Source organism: Schistocerca piceifrons, chromosome 2 (genome assembly GCF_021461385.2).
Source record: "Schistocerca piceifrons isolate TAMUIC-IGC-003096 chromosome 2, iqSchPice1.1, whole genome shotgun sequence".
Taxonomy (NCBI): Eukaryota; Metazoa; Arthropoda; class Insecta; order Orthoptera; family Acrididae; genus Schistocerca; species Schistocerca piceifrons.
The window spans coordinates 315,185,511-315,206,478 of NC_060139.1; the positions used below are offsets into that span (position 1 = coordinate 315,185,511).

The 20,968-nt window shown below is 38.8% G+C and overlaps 1 protein-coding gene across 1 annotated transcript; it reads right to left on the reverse strand.

Annotated features, from left to right (window-relative positions):
* Positions 1-224: 224 nt before the first annotated feature.
* On the reverse strand, positions 225-19,332 carry LOC124777428 (28S ribosomal protein S10, mitochondrial). The gene is made up of 4 exons (XM_047252828.1): positions 19,139-19,332; positions 18,367-18,516; positions 18,148-18,278; positions 225-1,332 (listed from the first exon to the last, which is right to left on the reverse strand). The coding sequence occupies exons 1-4, from the start codon at positions 19,151-19,153 to the stop codon at positions 1,023-1,025; spliced, it is 606 nt and encodes a 201-aa protein (XP_047108784.1). The 5' UTR covers positions 19,154-19,332; the 3' UTR covers positions 225-1,022.
* Positions 19,333-20,968: the final 1,636 nt, after the last annotated feature.

A 20,968-nucleotide genomic window follows, 5' to 3' on the forward strand; every position in this document is an offset into this window, starting at 1 on the left:
ATATAAGCGCCAAACAATTATAAGGTCATTCATGCAGTACATCTGAATTGCTTTCTACGTAATTTTTCAAGTGTTACACTTATCTAAAAAATCACACAAAGTCCAAATAACAAAGAGAGTTGTACGAAATGACTGAAGGACCCGTAATACTAAACAAAGAGACATCATTAAAATTCCTTGTAAAAACTGTCTAAAACTGACAGCTAGAATAAAGACCGGTAAAGGACAATTAAAACAACTTTTTTATTATGCAGCTTGATATGGAGGAGAGGACAGACATTGATGGCTATCTTACAAAGATCTGGACACATCTATAAGTTCATAAAATGTACCCCCTTTAACGAAAAGCTAGCAAGTTTTCCTTCTCTTGTGTGTGCCTACTGAAAATAAATACTTCTGCTTTGTGGTGAGTGGTCTCCTTTAATCCTAAAGTATTTGGAATCATCTTTACTCCTCTTAACTTTCTGCAATCAGGTTTGTACTTTTTTGAAGCCTCTGGCTCTCCAGTCGGAGAACTGGCTGAAGTTATACATTTTGCAGAATGAAACAGCAGCTGTAACACTGTAATTCAGTTCTGTCTACATTACATTCAAGTGGGAAAAGACACAATTCCATATGTATCACAGATAACTAAATAACACTTGTTGTCGTCCATATAAAGTACATAACACAGTTAGCACCACTGCAGTAACGAGAGATAAAATAATACCCTGTTCCATTTCACTTGAACAGTTTACTGCCTAAAAATTTGAACACACAGAACACGCTTATAAATAATGCATGGCCTCAGTCAATCAACACCTTTTTTTTTAACACTGTGAGTGTTCATTATAGTTCCAACTTTAAGGAATGATAACTGGTTCAACAAAACTAAAGTTTCCATTCAATGACACACTACAGAACAGTAATCACACGGAGTGTTAAACACAGAATGACATGACACACTTAAAACAAAGATGTCTGTTATGTCACAAACATCATACACTTCAACTACAAAACCATGTAACCACCAAAGATTACAGCTACTGCTGTTGAGTCTCTTGCTGCTGCTGTTGTTGCTGCTGCTGCTGTTGAAGACTTTTCAGAATTGCAGTGGGATGTAAATGTGTAGGTAGCTGCTGCACCTCAACTCTAGTTGCTTTCATGGCTACACCTTCTGGAAGGTTACGCTGGATGTATTCAAGAAACGTGTCTGCAGTAGAACCGGTGAGCCGTAGGAACTGCATGAAACGGAAGTATGTTCGAACCTCATATTGAACACGGTGTTTCTTGTAGATATGTATTGACTTCAGCAGAGTCAGCCTCTCATGGTGTGCCTTGCGTGGTGACCAGCTGCAAAACACATAATGAGAATTTATACTTTTACTTTATGGAAACATTATGTACTAGCAGAAATCATTGAAATGTATGACACGTTGCATATAAAAGTTAAAAGTGTGTGCCTTTAGACTAACGCCTGTGCATATAACTGTGTGCAACCAACACAATGAAATGTAATCAATGTAGGTTAATTATTTCATGTGTGCAAGTAGCAGTAAAAAGACCATATGGTATTCACCGAAAAGTTACAGTAATAAGATTTGCCTATTCTTATTTTCATTTATATCTTTTTGTTCCTCCCTATAACAAGTACAGCATTCTCTCATCCAAGATAACACAAGATAGTTCTGATAGAGTATCTATTTATTTTTTCTGAGAAGGTAAAGTTATGCTAAACAACAAATGCTAGTCTGAACTGAAAATATACGGAAGATGGACTGTGCCACAACTAAGTGAATAATATATCTGAAATAAACCTTTGTTCACATCTCTTAAATAAATCGACTCACCAAAAAATTAATGCAGCATATCACTACCTACTTACTGTATAATAATGAAAGACTGCAAGTGGTTTGTTATTCAATTTACAGTCTTCACAGATTTTGCTTCCAACTCATACGTTAAGAAACAAAGAGCTGCCTCCCTACCCCATTTTTTTTCTCTGACTGTCCATTTAGAGATGGTTGAGGAACTTGGCTGTTTGATGGAGGATGTCAAATTAAACACCTTTCTGGCAACCAGTTTCAGCATTTTACTACACCATCGTCAAGCCCCTGATAAACATGTATGACGAATCTACCTTGGTTGTGATCAAAACAGGGGACAGCAATGCTGGTATTAGTAATATGTGCTATAGTGATCACTTCAGGTTGGCATGTGATGGTTGAAGTGATCAATGTAGCAAAAATCTACTAATACCAGTATTGCTGGTCCCTGTTTTGATCACAACTGAGGTAGATTCTTCCTACTCATCAGTCAGGAGCCTGAAGATGGCGTAGTAAAATGCTGAAACTGGTTGCCAAACAAAATAAGTTTGGAAATTTGATGGTTGAAAGATGTTTAATTTGACATTTCCAACTTTTTTATCTTGAAAAATTCATTGTACGTAGAATGACATGACCAAAAAAGTTATTGAATACTAGTTTGCACTGAGAAATGTAATGCTGTTGTATGTCAACCTTGTACAAGGCAGCAGATAATTAAAATTTTCAAAGTCCCAGAATGAAGCTACCACACTTACATTATGGCGGTGTTGACAGAAGGTGGACACGAAGAGTAGCATTTCACCATGGACACTGGGTCAGGGGAAAAGACATCAGTGCTTCTGGTGAACCAGACAGTGAAAGTAAGTAAGTAGAAATGCAGTGGGGCATAGCAACTGGACAGGATCATGTCATGTTCGTTATGTGAAGAAAGAAATGCCATTTCTAAGGCAATAACATGTACCAAGAGCTTTTACGAACCTGTCCTATACTACAACAAACTCGTTAGCCAAGCATGACATAGTGGTCAATGATACCTTCATAATAGGAAGACCTATGCCTATGCCTAGCCACTACTTTGCTCCATAAATATCCCAGCATTTTAGCTCACAAGGCAGTCGGTCAGACAGATCAATGGCCTACATGACACTCGCACACAATCTTCTGATTACTGCAAAGTGAGAGGAGGAGGAGGAGATTTGTGTTTAACATCCCGTCGACAACGAGGTCATTACAGACGGAGTGCAAGCTCGGGTGAGGGAAGGATGGGGAAGGAAATCGGCCGTGCCCTTTCAAAGGAACCATCCCGGCATTTGCCTGAAGCGATTTAGGGAAATCACGGAAAACCTCAATCAGGATGGCCGGAGTCGGGATTGAACCGTCGTCCTCCCGAATGCGAGTCCAGTGTGCTAACCACTGCGCCACCTCGCTTGGTCTGCAAAGTGATGTCTAGCACAAGTCTGTTGTAGATTTCTTGCATGCTACTGAGCAACAACAGCCACTACTGGGAGAGAGGACTACCTCGTCATAATCACCAGTCACAGAGTTCAATACCACAGCCTGCCGCTTTCACAGATGGGAGGATCTGGGTGCCTTCCCTACCGCCTCGGTTGAGGACACTAGTGTTCCTGATATTTCGGTGGATTGACCAGAGCATAACTGAATGGCAGGCCCAGATCATCATACTACATGCCTACACAACAACTGTCATTGCATTTTGATAGATGGAAAAGAATGGTGGCATATCCAACACAGGACACCTTCACTCAATGCTGCAGCGTCGCAGTATGCTGGAGTCACCACACATGGCAAACCATCATAGCAACAGCTGACTAAGAACAGTTACCCTGAGTGGGCTGAATGCTGCTTATGATGTGAATCGTCAATGGCATTGACAACTGATGTCAAGAGACTAATTATAGCTTAGGGAAGTAAATAACTAATTATGCATCTTCTTTGACTGCACCAACCGATGACAACAGGTCACTACCAGGCTTTGAGGAAAACTGGCAAGGAGCAAACTGGGAGAGTGCCCACTGACAGAGAACCATCACTACTTCTGCCCTCGCAATAGTTGCCTCTTGCAATATGTATAGGAACGAGTCTCTTCTGATAAATTACAACTGTTACCTGCACAGTATATCTTATCTGAAATATGGCTTCATCTCTTTTAATTGTAACAAACAAGTTGTTTGGCTACACCAGAAAGCTTGCAACATTCTAGACAGTATGCTGTCCGGTCTAAGTACAAAACAAGACAATGAAAGATAAATCCATAAATTGCAAGTTTGCATGGTTCAGTGTACTTGCAGCATTTATTACATATACCAGAAAGTTTAACATCTTCAGTTCAGCAACTGACCAGCATTGCTGAGCAGTTCGAGTGCAAGGAAATTTAATTTTTCTATCTACAAGAATAGCATCAAAGAACTACAATTTTATGAACTACAATATCATTCAACAGGATACAACTGCAGTTCATGCAGGAGAAAGATCTGCCATACACCCCTCAACCATATATGCAATCTATTTACAAAATGTATGAAAAAAGTTTCATAGTTACTCTTTTATTTGGTCAAGCAGACTTTAAATTTATTCCTTGAACTACAATTTAACTAATTATGTCTCCATTGAACTCAGTTATTAGGTGGGAAAAATTGAAAAATTAAAAGTAGATGTGCTGGATTAGAAGAATTTGTCAGTCAATTACAGAAAGTTCTATGCATAATCTGCAATTGACTTAACTTTCTCTTGACAGTACATTTCTGCAGATCCCCTGAACAGAAAATTGTTCTCAACAATTGGAAGATAACACAGATAATTTTCATCCCATGAAGGCGCAACCTGGATATTCTTAATATACATCATTGCAGAATATCCAAGTATAAATATGTTGACCTAATTTGAATCAAATTACTTTTTTCTGACAACCAAATGGATTCTGAAAACTCCAAACATGAAAATCCAACTCCCATTCTTCACACAAAATTGTGTGAGCAACAGATCAGGATAACTAGGTTGTATTGTTCCAAGTGTTCACTCAGAAGTACATAATTAATCGATAATGTCAAGAGATCACATGCTGTACTGTTGTTAACTTTCAGAAAGCTTATGCTCCTCCATACACCTACACATTAAAAAATATATATCAAACTGGTACTGTGTGTTATTACTCAACTAGGCAGTGGAAACAGCAATGATGTGTCATGGAAAGTTTTATGATCATAGAATGATCACTGATGTCCAAAGCTAGGTAAAGAAATTGGCACAAACTGCAAAATTCTTACCACATCAACACACAGGAGACAGTGAGGATACAATGACAGGACTGCAAACAGTCACAGATTTATCTGACATAGTGTTCAGTGTCAGAAATACTGAAAAACCTTACAGCAGACATTCAGTAAAAGACGTTGGCAACTCAAAGAAGTCAGCTTATAAAATTACAGAAACAGACATTTTGAAAGTCTAAGAATGTCCAACAGCCTTCTATGTACTGCTTCTAAAGGCACGGTGATAAAGTATTTCAATAACAGAAATCCCAGGACTGAGGAAATGAACAAAAGAGAGGAAAACAAAACATTCAGCTGCATGTCACTGATGGCTGATACATACAGACATATAACAGGTCAGAAAGGCAGTTTTCTAGTCTGTTGCATGTGTCAGTGCCATTCATATGGTTAATTGTAGTAATTTCTGTTTATTTTCTAAATGAGATAAGTCAAACAACATCTCTCTTTCTCTCTCTCTCTCTCTCTCTCTCTCTCTTCTCGGCCTCACAAAAAAGTGAAGGGCCAAGAAGGGGAGGAGGAAATGAAATGAAACTCCATAGACTGAGAGGGTACGTGACGTTATTTCTGAGATTACAATACTGAATCAAATTTCGTACGTCCTGAAGCTAGTATTCCTTCATGGTTAGAGCCACAGTTCTCTGAAGTAAACAGTACTTTCATCAGCCTTTATACGTGTAGAATATGAAGAGAGACTTTCAGGAACACACTGTAAGCACTCACTGTGCTAATTTTAAGAGAACACACATCTTTACTAGTGAAAAGTAAGGTTAAGCAACAAGAATAAATGTGATTATACATATGCTAATACTATCTGAGAACCCACTCCTAGCAAACTGGCAAGTGGAAGACAACTAACAAGGATTTAATTACTACAGAATAATTTTGATGCACCTATTCTGAATAAATTGCTGCCCTACATGAAATGTATCTATGCAGTGCTGTTACACTAATCATTCTGGAAAAGCTTGGTAGCAAAGAAGACATAATAAATGTCATTAATCCAACAAGTAAACATATCCAGCAAACTGGAAAGTACTAGTATATACCATTCACATTTTATTAGACTTCTTTTATTTCAATGTGTGCAGCAAAATATACCTAGGAAATAAAAGAGGAGTAACTAAAACATCTGGTATTAGGTAATGGAAAATGAGTGATGAAAATGATGAATTATTATAAAGAAAAATAAACTACACTCATGCTCATAAATTAAGGATACTGCTGATACATGGTGAAACAATGCTTGGCTAGGCGGTTTGCGGGTTTAAATCACCTCGGGGTATGACCATGCGGTGCATTTGACCTGCAGTCGTCGCACGGTGGTGCTAGCAGTAGTCCACATACGCAGAGGTCAGAGTACAGTGCAGCAAGTAAGTGTGCAGATGTTTTCAGACGTGCTAATGGTGACTGCATGTTGAAATGGCTCAAAGAACACACATTGATGATGTCATGAGGGGTAGAATACTAGGGCGATTGGAGGCTGGTCAAACACAGCATGTAGTAGCACGGGCCCACTGTATGCCACGAAGTGAGATTTCAAGATTATGGCAACAATTCCAGCAGACAGGAAACATGTCCAGGCACTACAGTACAGGATGTCCACAGTGTACAACACCACAAGAAGACCGATATCTCACCATCAGTGCCTGCAGATGGCCACGGAGTACTGCAGGTAGACTTGCTCGGGACCTTACTGCAGCCACTGGAACAGTTGTCTCCAGACACACAGTCTACAGATGACTGAACAGACATGGTTTATTTGCCTGGAGACCTGCAAGGTGCATTCCACTGACCCCTGGTCACAGGAGAGCCCGCAAAACCTGGTGTCAAGAACACAGTACATGGTCATTGGAACAGTGGTCTCAGGTTATGTTTACGGACGAGTCCAGGTATAGTCTGAACAGTGATTCTCGCCGGGTTTTCTTCTGGCGTGAACCAGGAACCAGATACCAACCCCTTAATGTCCTTGAAAGGGACGTGTATGGAGGTCGTGGTTTGATGGTGTGTGGTGGGATTATGATTGGTGCACATACAGCCCTGCATGTCTTTGACAGAGGAACTGTAACAGGTCAGGTGTATCGGGACATCATTTTGCACCAGTATGTTCACCTTTTCAGGGGTGCAGTGGATTCCACCTTCTTCCTGATGGATGATAACGCACGGCCCCACCGAGCTGCCAGCATGGAGGAATACCTCAAAACAGAAGATATCAGGCGAATGGAATGGCCTGCCTGTTCTCCAGACCTAAACCCCACGGAGCATGTCTGGGATGCTCTCGGTTGACGTATCGCTGCATGTCTTCAAACCCCTACGACTCTTCAGGAGCTCTGGTGCAAGAATGCGAGGCTATACCCCAGCAGCTACTCAACCACCTGATCCAGAGTATGCCAACCCGTTGTGCAGCCTGTGTATGTGTGCATGGTGATCATATCTCATATTGATGTCTGTGTACATGCGCAGGAAACAGTGGCGTTTTGTAGCACGTGTGTTTCAAGATGGTTTTATCAACTTATCACCAATACCGCGGACATGCAGAACTGTGTCGTGTGTGTTTCTTATGTGCCTATGTTATTAACACCAGTTTTGTGAAGTGTCACGTTGTGTGGCACCACATTCTGCAATTATCCTTAATTTATGAGCATGAGTGTAGTAATCAGGTATCAAATTACTTAATCTTTAACATATGAACTTTCACATGTGTAAATGCTATTAAAAACTGAATAGCCAAATAATTTCACTGAACACTAACTTCATCAACAAGAAGTTCTTTTTTGCAGTCCAAAGAGAAATAAATATTAGCTTATAAAATGGTCACAGGCGAATGGATCTAAAGTAATGTTTTGACAAATGTGATAAAGAACAGAGTTTACCTAATGCAATTCAAAATTGAAAAGGATTATGCCATATATTATTATTATTATCATTATTATTAGCATTAACTTTTCACTTAACAGTAGTCCAATAACATATATAGAGAATTAGCTAGTACATTAATAATATTATGTGGAAAGGCAGTTATAAAATATACTCTGTAGAAATTTGAATCTTAAAGAATCCAAATGAGAAGATGAACTTTTATCACCACTGATTCTACACAACTTGTATCATACAGTAAATTTCTTTACACAAATTACTTCAAATAATACGTCTGTCATGGGTTTTATTACAACCATCAGACAGGACAATAAGTATACTGAAACAATAAGTGAAAAAAATCAAAAACATTTTTTTCAAATCTTTGGATGCACACAACATAAAAAAATCAATAAAGTTCTTTTCTTTTGTCAATATACCACCCTTTGGACTAAAACAACAATCCACAACTTTAGCAGCTTAGGTACGTGTTGACATTATTTTTAAATACAATACTTAGACAGGGAGAACACAACAGTTGGCACATTTGGTGAGCCTTGGATCTGGTGAATTAAGAGATACACACTATGACTACATGTGACATAACTTCCAGAGGACAAAAACTGAATTCTGGAGTTTGTTTTTTTTTGCTTTCTTTTTAAATATTAAGGCCTAAAGTGGTTTTGTCAGACCAGCCAAATATGGTATCTGGGCCTCAGCTGTTCTGGTTTCTGATTTAGTCACCACAATTTCTGTTTCTCTTCAATTAAATATTAGTGGTAGAGAACTTCAACCTTAGTTTAATGTTTCTACTGCTCCTTCACTGCACAAAAGGTCACTCAATTTTTAAATCCAAGATGTAACCTGACAACTCATGTATGTTTCAAAAATGGCTGTGTGTTTATATTGGAGCAAAAATCGATTGCGGAAATGGAAATCCGGCAGCTAGAATCACATTTCCAGAACTGATAATGGTGTGTTTACCTGAATAACCATAAGCGGTATTTGGAAACCTGGTTTGGGAGCACCATATAAATATGGTGACAGTACATCTGGAAAGAGTAAAATTCTATAGACTGGAAATCTGCACACAGACTGATAAAACAATATTTTGCATCTATGCCTGTGCTCTCAAACCACTGTAAGGTGCATGACAGAGTTTACACCCCATTGTACCAGTTATTAGGGTTTCTTCCCATTCTATTCACATATGGAGCACAGGAAGAATGATTGTTTCAATGCCTCTGTGTGTGCAGGAATTATTCTAATCGCATCCCTCTGTGAGCAATGCATAGGGAATTGTAATGTATTCTTAGAATCATCATTTAAAGCCGGTTCTTGAAACTTCATTAATGGACTCTCTTGGGATAGTTTACGTCTGTTCTCAAGAGTCCTCAAGTTCAGTTCCTTCAATATCTCTGTGATTCTCTCCCATGGATCAAATAAACCTATGGATGCTGTCCTTCTCTGTATAGGTTCAATATTCCCTGTTAGTCCTATTTGGTATGTGTCCCACACACATGTGCAATATTCTAGATCCAGTAGGATGAGTGATTTGTAAGCAACCTCCTTTGTAGACTGACTGCAATTCCCCCATATTCTACCAATAAACCAAAGTCTAAAACCTGCGTTACCCATGACCGAGTCTATGTGATCATTCCATTTCATGTCCCTACAAAGTGTTACACCCAGCTATTTGTATGAGTTGGCCGATTTCAACAGTACTCACTGACATTATAGTCATAAGATCCTACATTTATTTCATTTTGTGAAGTGCACAATTTTACATTTCTGAACATTTAAAACAAGATGCCAATATTTGCACTCCTTTGAAATCTTTCCGAGATCTGATTGAATATTTATGCAATTTCTTTCAGATAGTACTTCATTACAGATAATTGCATTATCTGCAAAAAAAAAAAAAAAAAAATGTGAAGTTACTATCAATACTGTCTGCAAGGTCATTAATACAACATGAATAGCAAGGGTCCCAACACACTTGCCTTGGGCACAACTGAAGTTATTTCTACATCTGATAATGACTGTCCATCCAAGATAACATGCTGTGTCCTTCCAACCTAAAAGTCCTCAATCTAGTCGCAAATTTCTCTAATACACCATATGACCATACTTTTGACAATACATGTAGGAGTGGTACTGAGTCAAGTGCTTTTCGAAAATCAAGAAATACTGCATCTACCTGACTGCCTTTATCCAAAGCTTTCAGTATTTTATGTGAGAAAAGCACAAGTTGGGTTTCACATTATTGATGTTTTCAGAATCTGTGCTGGTTGGTAATGAGGAGGTCATTCTGTTCAAGATACGTCTGAGCTCAGTATATGGTCTAAGATTCTACAACAAATTGATATCAAGGATATTGGATGGTAGTTTTGTGGATCACTTCTACTACCCTTTTTGTAGATGGGTGAAACCTGTGCTTTTTTCCAAGAACTGGGCACGGTTTTTTGTCCACGGGCTCTATGAAAGATTGTAGTTAGAAGAGGAGCTAACTCAGCCACAAATTCAGTATAAAATCTGACAGGGATTCCATTGGGCCATGGAGCTTTGTTAATTTCAACGATTTCAGATGTTCCTCAACACCACTGACACTAATATTTATTTCATTCATCTTTTCAGTGATACAAGAATTAAACTGAGGCAATTCTCCTACGTTTTCCTTTGTAATGGAACATTTGAAAATGGAGCTCACTATTTTATTTTTAGGTCTATTTATTGCCGTTAGATTCAATGTATGTCCTCATAAGCGGCTTTCTTATCTATTGGTTCTAGGTAGTTTTCAGAGAAGGCATTTAGTAATGTTTCGGAGGATGCCTTATCATGTGCACCCTAGTTAATTGTTGAAGCTTAAAATCTCCACTGATTATTACAGTATGATTGGAGAACTTATGTACAAGTAAAAAGAGGTTTTCTCTTAAGTTTTCAGTTACACCATGAGATGAGTCTGCTGGGCGATAGAAGGTTCCAATTATCGAGTTATGACCACCCTTGATACTGAGTCTTGCCCAAACAATCACACATGCAGCTTCGATTTCCGTCTCCATGGATATGAGTTTCTTGTCTACTGTGACAAAATACACTGCCTCAATTTCCCATTTGCTTATTATTTCAATATACACTTAAATTTTCCCCAAAAACTCTCATTGCTATCAATTCAGGTTTCAACCACCTTTTTGTACCTAGTATTATGTGAGCTTCATAGCTTTTCATGAGCGCTTCAAATTGTGGCACTTTATTGTGAATGCTTCAGCAGTTTACCATTAGGATTTTAATACTCTCACCTGTTGGAGGCACTTCTTTCAGTCTTACACTAATACTTCCAGGTTTCCTACAGCTATCGTTATCTGGACTGAATGGAGAGTTGCCTAATCTAAAAAAAAAAAAAACACCCTCGTGTGCACTCCACACACAGTCAGCTACCTGAATAGCAGCCTCTGATGTTCTCAACCCTATGGTGCAAGTCCAGGAAGTCACAGCGTAGCTTGTCACAGAACATCTGAAGCCTCTGGTTGAGTCGTTCCATTTGACTCAGGACCAAAGGTCCACAATTAGTTCTGGGGACAATGCTGCACTTTGTGAGGTTCACTGAAACTCTATGCACAAGACTGGTCTTCTTAACCTTCTCTGCCAGTTGCTGGAATGACCCAAGTCTGACCTCACAGTCCAGGCAACAGGTATCGTGTTCCAATTTGTGCCACAATCTGCTTTTGGCTGCACCCTGTTCCCTCAACGGCTGCCAGAATAGCATCTTCAACATGTTGAATGAGGTTCCTAGATATGCACACTGAGCACACAAGGTGTCATTTCCTGCCCTTGCTGCCATTTCCCTAAGGGACGCCATCATCTGCCGCATGTTGATAATTAATAGAACCCTATCCTTTTGCGTATGCCTCCTCTTGACACTGAACAAAATAGATTCCCCCAAAACAGCTGAAGTGAGGACCACTCGCTCAGTTTCGGTGAAAGACAGAACCTCAAACTTGCTGGCTAGGGGGATTAGCGCAACACCCTGAGTCCTCCCCTGTAAAGGACACCCAGATCTACCACTGACTCACCACTCACAGTCAAGTGGACAAGTAAAGGCAGATCTTGTACTTTCTGCAGAGGAGATATGATCCACAGAAGCGGATAGTATCTGAGGTATAGGTACACGACTCTTGGGTGCTCTTCCAACACACTGATTTGCTGCAGCTGCCAACTGCTTGACAGTAGTCAGAGCAATTTCCAGCTGCTTATGGACATCAACAACACATCCCGTGTTCGAGAGCAGCATTCACGGGGGGGCTGCATTTTGGCTGACGCAGTGTATTACAAGACAGTGAACAAATAACTTTAAATTAAGGCTGCTGATTATCTTTTAATTTTTTGAGCTAGAAAGTTGCTAATTCCCTATAAGAATTGAAGGAAATACACAAAACAAGATTTCTATTAAAACAACACAAAAACCTGTGATAGAATTTCTAGTTTCTTAAAATGTTTTGAGGTTAATTACAGTTGTTGGCAAAATCGAAAACTGAATTAATTTACGATACTTCCACATAATATATAGGGTTATTTCCATTTAAGGGACAACTAGATGTAACACAAGATGTTTGTTAAAATATCTGCACACCAATTTCCTAAAAGTTGCTCATATATTATGCACAGGACAATGGTAGCCTCCGAAAATTCTCAAAAATGCATGTTTATTTCCATTGATATACAATGAAACTCAGGGGTGATGTATTCTTTGGCAGAACTGTGAACCAGAAATTCTGGTTTGCTATGAAATAAGTTCCATATTCAAAGCACTTGTGCCGGTAACTTACACAAATATAGTTTTGTAAGTGTTCGAAAATTCTCATAAATAACCTGTTTCTCAAGTAAATGTACAATGAAGTTAGAGAATCATTGTTTTGAACAAGAGTAGGTCTACTGTTCTCAGAATTTTTAAAAGAGAACAATTAAGTTTAAGCCTATAATTGGCAATAATATCAGAAAGTAAAAACATCAGATGCTAAAGAGTATGGCACTAGGAAGTTAGTGAAGGTCACCATGTTTCTTGGTCTATATTGACAACCTTAGTGGTATAAACCAAAAGAAATCCATCCTGTTAATTAGTAGTGGTAGTCACGTTTGATGCATCTCTCCATGTTTGTCTAGTCTGTGGGTGTCTCTTCATCTTAGGAACTGCACATACAATACTGTGCTGATAAGCCAGAAACAGCATCAAAATGGCAGAGATCCAGGCCTCACAGAACAACAAATGTTCGACATCACCAACACCATGAAAATATTACTGAAATAGAAACTGACAAACTAGTTTTTTGGGAATCAGGGTGGGTAACACAAAAATTGAAATAATGAAAACAAACAAAAATTGAATAAAAAATTGCAGAAGTCATCAAATAATTTCATAGAGACTGTTATCTCCGGTAAACCTATACAGGTTTAAAATTCAATATGATTCAAGCTGCCACCCACATCCCCTAAATGGATCAAAATTTCTGTTAGACCTATATACAGGAAGGTTAGAAACAGTCAGAAAAGCTTGTAAGGGAGTTGCAGGGTATTTGTGTTGAGCAATAATTGTTAACAAAAAGAATTGGATATGTTGCACCACTCCCAAGTTAATTAGCACTGCATTTAGCCAATAAGGCCATTGCCAAATTCAAGCACCCCCCCCCCCCCCCCTCCCTCACAGAAATTGTGATCTTCATTTGGTTTCCATGGACTGAACAAGAGATTGATACAAAAATTGAAAATGGGACAGTAGTAAGGATTGAGCCTGAGATAAAAGCTGAGCATTTTTGTGCACTATCATCTACACTATGTGAAAAACTGACACTAGTTGTATCTGGCAGGCTGCTTGTATTCGTATATGCAATGACCTGATTGACTAACTTAATGTTAATTAACTCAGAAATGGCACAATGCATCCAATTTTTTCTTAACAATTATTTCTCAGCACAGATTGCCCTGCAATGCCATTACAATCTTTTCAGACTGTTTCTGACCACCGTATAGACCATGTGAACAACATAATCCAACCCCATGAACTGGTACAACAAAATCCATTAGTGCTACACACGTGCTCCATGACAGTAGCAACACTACATCAGTTTTACACATAACGAACACGGAAATACGGAAGTGTCCGATTCCACCTGTCTACTTTGACCCATGACGTCACAAATGTGGCAGAAACGACCATCCACTACAACTCCAATATGGCGCCTATGACGTCATTACATAAACACGACAACAAACACAAAAATACATCGAAAAACCAACACACACACCTTCCACAAAAAACCTAATCAAACTAACAAGACAAGCGTGGAAACTGGGGGTTTTTGGGTGGGGACAAACTAAATATAAACACTCACCACTACACCAAACGACAAAAAAACACTAAAATAACAAGACCCCACAACCTCCCCAAATTTCACTACACACAAAATCCACTGGAATCAAGCACTTCCCTTGACCTTACCACGCTATCCATAAACACACCACCAGAGCGAACCACCGACTACAACAATATGCCACCTATAAACACGCCACACACGCAAACTAAACCAAAAACATCACCTAACACACAACACATAAACACACCACCAAAGAGCACCACCAATGACATCAAAATGACACGTACAAACACACCACTCTCACAAACTAAACTCCGTGCCATCCTGATGTCACACACCACAACAGCCTTACATCACGGGTCAAAGCCAACGGGTGGGATCAGACGCTTTCGTCGACCCACGAACACACATGACAAATCAAATACAAAACAACCACAAAATCAAATGACCAATGTGGCACACACAAGAACTAAATCACATATTGTAAACAAAACACACAAACACATCTGCAGCAACAATCTACAAACAAAAGTCACATTTTTCACTCACCTCCCTCTCTCTGCTTTTAGTCAAGTTTGTGCCATGAAGCCCTTGGGTCAAAGCACTTATGGGTGGTATCGGTAGATTCAATACTTTACTTTTATGTTCAATATTACAATATTTCACCTTTTTCAAAAAAGCTTATCTTGCTGTTGCTATTCTGCTTTTTATATCCTCTTTGATGCTGCCGATTTGGTGAAATACTTATACTACTTTTAGAGTATGACTGTCTGATTCTCTCTTCATTGTCTGAATTAATGTAGCTATGCTCTATTACTCTTATTTCACTTTGATACATGTCCACCTTATAACTTCTTTTTATGACACTATCTGTTTCACTCAACTTATCTATCATCATTTGCACCACTGATAGCGATATGATGTCATTGCCAAAAGTTTTTTTTTCCCTTCTGCCTGAGCTTTAATTCCTTTGTCAAATTTCTCCTTGGTCTCCTTTATTGTTTGTTCTATGTACAGATTGAATAATATGAGGGATAAGCCAGGATCCTGCCTGGCTCCCTTCTTCTCAATTACCGGGTCCTTTTCATACCTTTCGACTCTCATAGCGGACAGAATGAATCTTTAAAATGCTGCTCAAGGAACTCACACTAGGAAAATTGTTTTTCAATAATAAGCTGATAATAAACTACAGATAAAGCAAAATCCACCCTTTAAAAATCCCAGATGAGAACACGGTGTGCACTGTTGCCATATGAAACCCTGTATTGTTTCTTACAATTGTACCTGATGGCAGCTGTGGAAACAGTGTGTACTTAATCACTGACCCAGCCATGCTTCTCACTGGCAATGAGAAATGAAGGGAAGATGATTCTTTTTTTTTTTTTTTTTTTTGGGGGGGGGGGGGGGGGGGGGGGGGACTGACCTACCTCTCCTAGATGCTACTTTTTCTCATCCCTAGTGTAGTCAGTTTTAAACAAATGATAAGGAATCTGTGACTTACCGAACAAAAGCGCTGGCAGGTCGATAGACACACAAACAAACACAAACACACACACAAAATTCAAGCTTTCGCAACAAACTGTTGCCTCCTCAGGAAAGAGGGAAGGAGAGGGGAAGACGAAAGGAAGTGGGTTTTAAGGGAGAGGGTAAGGAGTCATTCCAATCCCGGGAGCGGAAAGACTTACCTCAGGGGGAAAAAAGGACAGGTATACACTCGCACACACGCACATATCCATCCACACATACAGACACAAGCAGACATATTTAAAGACCAAATATGTCTGCTTGTGTCTGTATGTGTGGATGGATATGTGCGTGTGTGCGAGTGTATACCTGTCCTTTTTTCCCCCTCAGGTAAGTCTTTCCGCTCCCGGGATTGGAATGACTCCTTACCCTCTCCCTTAAAACCCACTTCCTTTCGTCTTCCCCTCTCCTTCCCTCTTTCCTGATGAGTCAACAGTTTGTTGCGAAAGCTTGAATTTTGTGTGTGTGTTTGTGTTTGTCTGTGTGTCTATCGACCTGCCAGCGCTTTTGTTCGGTAAGTCACCTCATCTTTGTTTTTATATATAATTTTTCCCACGTGGAATGTTTCCTTCCATTATATTGATAAGGAATCTGTGTTAAACAAGAAACTGTTGCAAGCTGAGAGCATCACAACTCTAAGCAAGTTAAAGTTAGATAGCAATAAGTCTACATAACTGCCTTCCCAATTTACACCTTTGACACCTTTAAGCACACTGCCAGCAGGTATTAGAGAAAACTAGTGAGTATTCTCCAGTTAATTATTTTAATTGCTGGAAGATATAATCCACAAGTATCACATGTGAAAACGAGTAAATAAAGATACAACTGAGATTTAATTCTAGTAAACATGAACCTACACATACCACCCATCTGCTTCAATCCACATCATCAAAATGGCAGACATAAACCACACAGTGAAATCTACATTCAACACAACTAAGATTTCATATGTATATGGCGGTTTCACTGACTTATAACGGAACTCTCACTTTCCAAACCAACCTAGACACTGGGTTACATTGCAGTTCAGTTTGCCACAAATATCTTGCACGTAATTAATACAGAAAAGAAATATTCTCAGTGTTTTGTTCTACTTCTGTTTAAGGGCATTGCAACAGTATGTCATGGATCAAAGCTGGCATTCGGTATCAGTAAGCTCAACTCACCTCCGTTTTGCAAAATAGCGATAATGCGTTAAGCAGACAAAGAGGTAATACTTCACAATGGCACACAAGAGGCAGAAAGAAACAGAATTATTCTTTCAAGAGACCTAAATTTCTTCAGTAAAAGCTTTTCTGGAAAACCAATATGAATGGTAGGCAATGAAAACCTCATAACTCCATATGTCTACAAAAATTCATAATTCCAGTAACTCCATAATTAATGAGAGATTTGAAAGTGCACGGATTTCTCTCTGACAACAACTAGGCTTCTACTATAGTGTTACACATGTAGCAACTTTCCATATCACTTTATATTATTTTTTAAGAAACTGTTTTTGCTTCACCTGCAAAATTTAACAAAATGGAGTTACAAGAGTTTCATTGCCTGCCATTGATATATAGAAGTAATATTTCATTCTGAAATTTCTTTGTGCTATTTCCCTGTAGTATGTAACACAAACAATGTACAAGGCAACTGTTCGCAACAAAACAGTTTGGATTTATTTCATCAAGGCTGTCAATAGAATACACAATATTTAGTTTGATGGATGACACATTAGAGTCAGTCAGAAATTAATACCACTGGGAATATTTTGTGACCTAACTAAGTCTTCTCATTCGCTATCAAATAATGAACAGTGGATTACTGACAAAATAATGTACATGTTTGAAATGACAAATTTGTTCCTGTATACAGTTCTCAAACCAACAAAAAGGGGACTACACTGCACCTGGAGCAAGCAAATTTTTTTGAAAATATGTTTTTTGTTAATTTGTCAAAAAAAGGAGATAACATTCAATTCTTCTTTCTGTTAATCTCACCGAGAATCTTTAGGGGTGTGGAACAAGTCAAGCAACAGATTAACTGGGCTGTCAGACATTGATTATCTGCAGTGTACAAAGGACTGTCCCCCCCCCCCCCTCCCCCCCGAAGCAAAAGTTATAGTAGAATATGCAATAGTTAACTTTTAAAAAAGATACGAAAGTATTCACTGATAATGGTACGTGGTCAAAACATTTCCATATATAAGAAGTATCATTCTAACTGTTCATAATTCGATTTGCCATGTTAACTGTTAGGTTACAAGAAAATTACAACAATCAAAACTTAAGTCATGATATTTTACATATGTACTGTACTTGCCACTCTCCCACTGTGATTCCCAATTCACGAGCTGCCATTGTTGCAAAGGTCTCATAGCTCTTTAGAACTGCAGGGTCATTTCCTCGAACTTCTATCTCCAAAATTTTATACAGTTTGTCTAGCTCCTCTTCCTGATACAAGTAAGCACACAAGAAATAACAATGAGCAACCAAACAAATTTATTTCGAGATAAATGTATGCTGTCTCGCCAATGTTTACCTGTAGTGCTGATTTGGTAGTTACAGGATTTGTTGATGTACAGAAGCTACTAATAATACTCAAGTTCAATCTGCTGGAAATCGAAACTTGCACATCATGTTGAAGGGGCATCAGTAGTTGCTTACACTTGCCAGCAAGTGCTGCTACTGCCTGAAATAGACGTACAAGGCTTCAAGGGGAATTATTACTTTAACACAACAAACATATTTCTAGTATGGGAACACCACATAATCCCTGAAAGTATGTTCAGATGTGTCAACATATACACTTACATAAACTCTTTCCCTTACTCCACATAGTGGCAGTCGATACATCCTAACAGAAATATAAAACGGAGCCACTTCAACATTTAACAGCAATAATATGGGCAGAACTGACTACTCGGTTGCACACAGAAAATAATCACTGCATGAATCACAATACATTGTAGAAATAATGTTACGGTATACCAAAGGAAAATTCAGAAGGATATAGGTTGCAGTAAATACTGGGAGATGAAGAAGCTTGCACAGGATAGGGTAGCATGGAGAGCTGCATCAAACCAGTCTCGGGACTGAAGACCACAACAAAATACCAAAGGAAATAAAATGCCGCTTCTACTGCAGTATGTAGGTCAAATTAAATTGCGAATTAGGATAACTAGCTCGAAAAAAATAACGTGAAGAGCATAAAAGATGTATATTTTTTGTGGTAGTACGAACGCGGTTCTAGTACAAATCCTTAATCTGCCAACGCACTCACACAACAACTTGTATGGATCAATTTAACTTACCAACAATTTGTTCATGCTGGCCGTTGTCGTTGTTAAACTTAGTCACTAATTTCCTTAACCAATCTTAACACCCGCTACTAAATCATAAAAACAATAACAACACAAAGATAACCACACAAACTACAATAACAATACAAAGATAATATTTTCATGAAGTATCGTAGCGAACACGTTGGTCAGAAAAAAAAGGGGGTTGTCTTTACGTCACAAACGTGAAGCCGACGTCCGCCAACTTATGTAGCCCAAAACATCAGGTTCTTCACTTCATTTATGCTTCCATTGTTCACCGCGGTAATACTTCCCCATGATGTCATTCTGATATGCCCATGCCCAGTTTCGACTGTTGGGCTTTTGTGGTCGTTTCCCAAATATCAAATAGCATCTGGTTCTCTTACTACCTGGAGACGTAGTTGTTTTATCAAATATGCCAGCTTGCGTGGTTTATGGGTGTACTAATCGATCCGATCATAATCTAAAGTTTAAAAATGCCACATTTCACTCTTAAGTGGAGCCGTTCAAGTAATATTTTCTTTTGTATACATGAATTACGTCTGCTCTATTTACTTTTATTCTTTGTTGTGGTTTTCATTGCTTTCCAAACCGCAAACTCTCTCACATCCGAGCCACACTATATCAACGGCCTCGTCCTCATACAACACACGGCTACATGACCGCGCTGATTGTTGGTGCAGCATTTCATGCCTCAAATTCTTCCCACCGATAATTGCTTATTGTCCACATTTCCTTCCTCTTTAAATACAAAAAAAGATTCTTGCTAGAACAGCCAGAGTCTACTGCCTCATGTGTGTGTGTTTTGTGTGTATGATTGCTTCAAAGTGTGTGTATGCATTACTTCCTTTGTGAAGAAGACTTTGGCCGAAAACGTATGTGAGCACTCTTTTCGTCGTTACCGCTTGTTACTCAGAGTGTTAGTGGTAACCTATCCACCTCACTGTATAGTTATTCCCTTATGAAGTTTGCTGTAGATAATCCACTGCACTTCAGAAGGAACAATGATGCAGAGGGTTACAAAACCAGAAGAAAAAAAAGTTTGTTTGTAGCAGAAACAGGGGTTCACAGAGCAGCAACCAAAATTTTTGATCACTTACTCAGTGATATAAAATGCCTGAAACACAGCAAAGTCAAATTTGAAACTAAACTGCTAACTTTTGTCTGGCATAATCGTGCACTTTGCTGACATGCCCAACATACGACAGCATACCTTGCTTCTTTCCTCATTGTACGCGATTATGGGCTAACGAAGAACATGTCGGTAAGATTTTCGCAAACGTGAATTTTGAAAATTTTTGCATAAGAGTTGAAAGTAGAAAATGTAACAAATAAGAAACATTACCAGTAAGCAAACAAGTATTGGTTTCAGAGTTCAAGCATCATTTGCTACCGATACAAATACAGTAAAAGTGGAATTAAATGAATTAGGAAAACACGCTTTTCAAATCCCTTCCTTCGCTTCTTCGTTATTCGAAATATGTCAACAAAAAACAAGCTAAATTACCGAGGTCACATGTGTCATATTACTACAGAAAATACGCATTCAAGCACAGAAAAAAGATCGAAATTGCCCTCCTGGCACTATGTTATTCATGTAAGTACCGTAATTTCTAATTATTAAAACAGTTGTTGCATCCTCTCAACAGAGATAATGAACAAGAAGCAAATGCAAATAGTAGTCTGTTAATGTTTCGGGTTACTTAAGAAGGCGGCAGGCCCCGCCCACTATGGCTTCAAAACAACGTATGGTGAAAGTCTATAGAACAATCTCCCTTCTTTTTTTCCTCCATGGCCATGGACATGTCATCGAGGTATAAA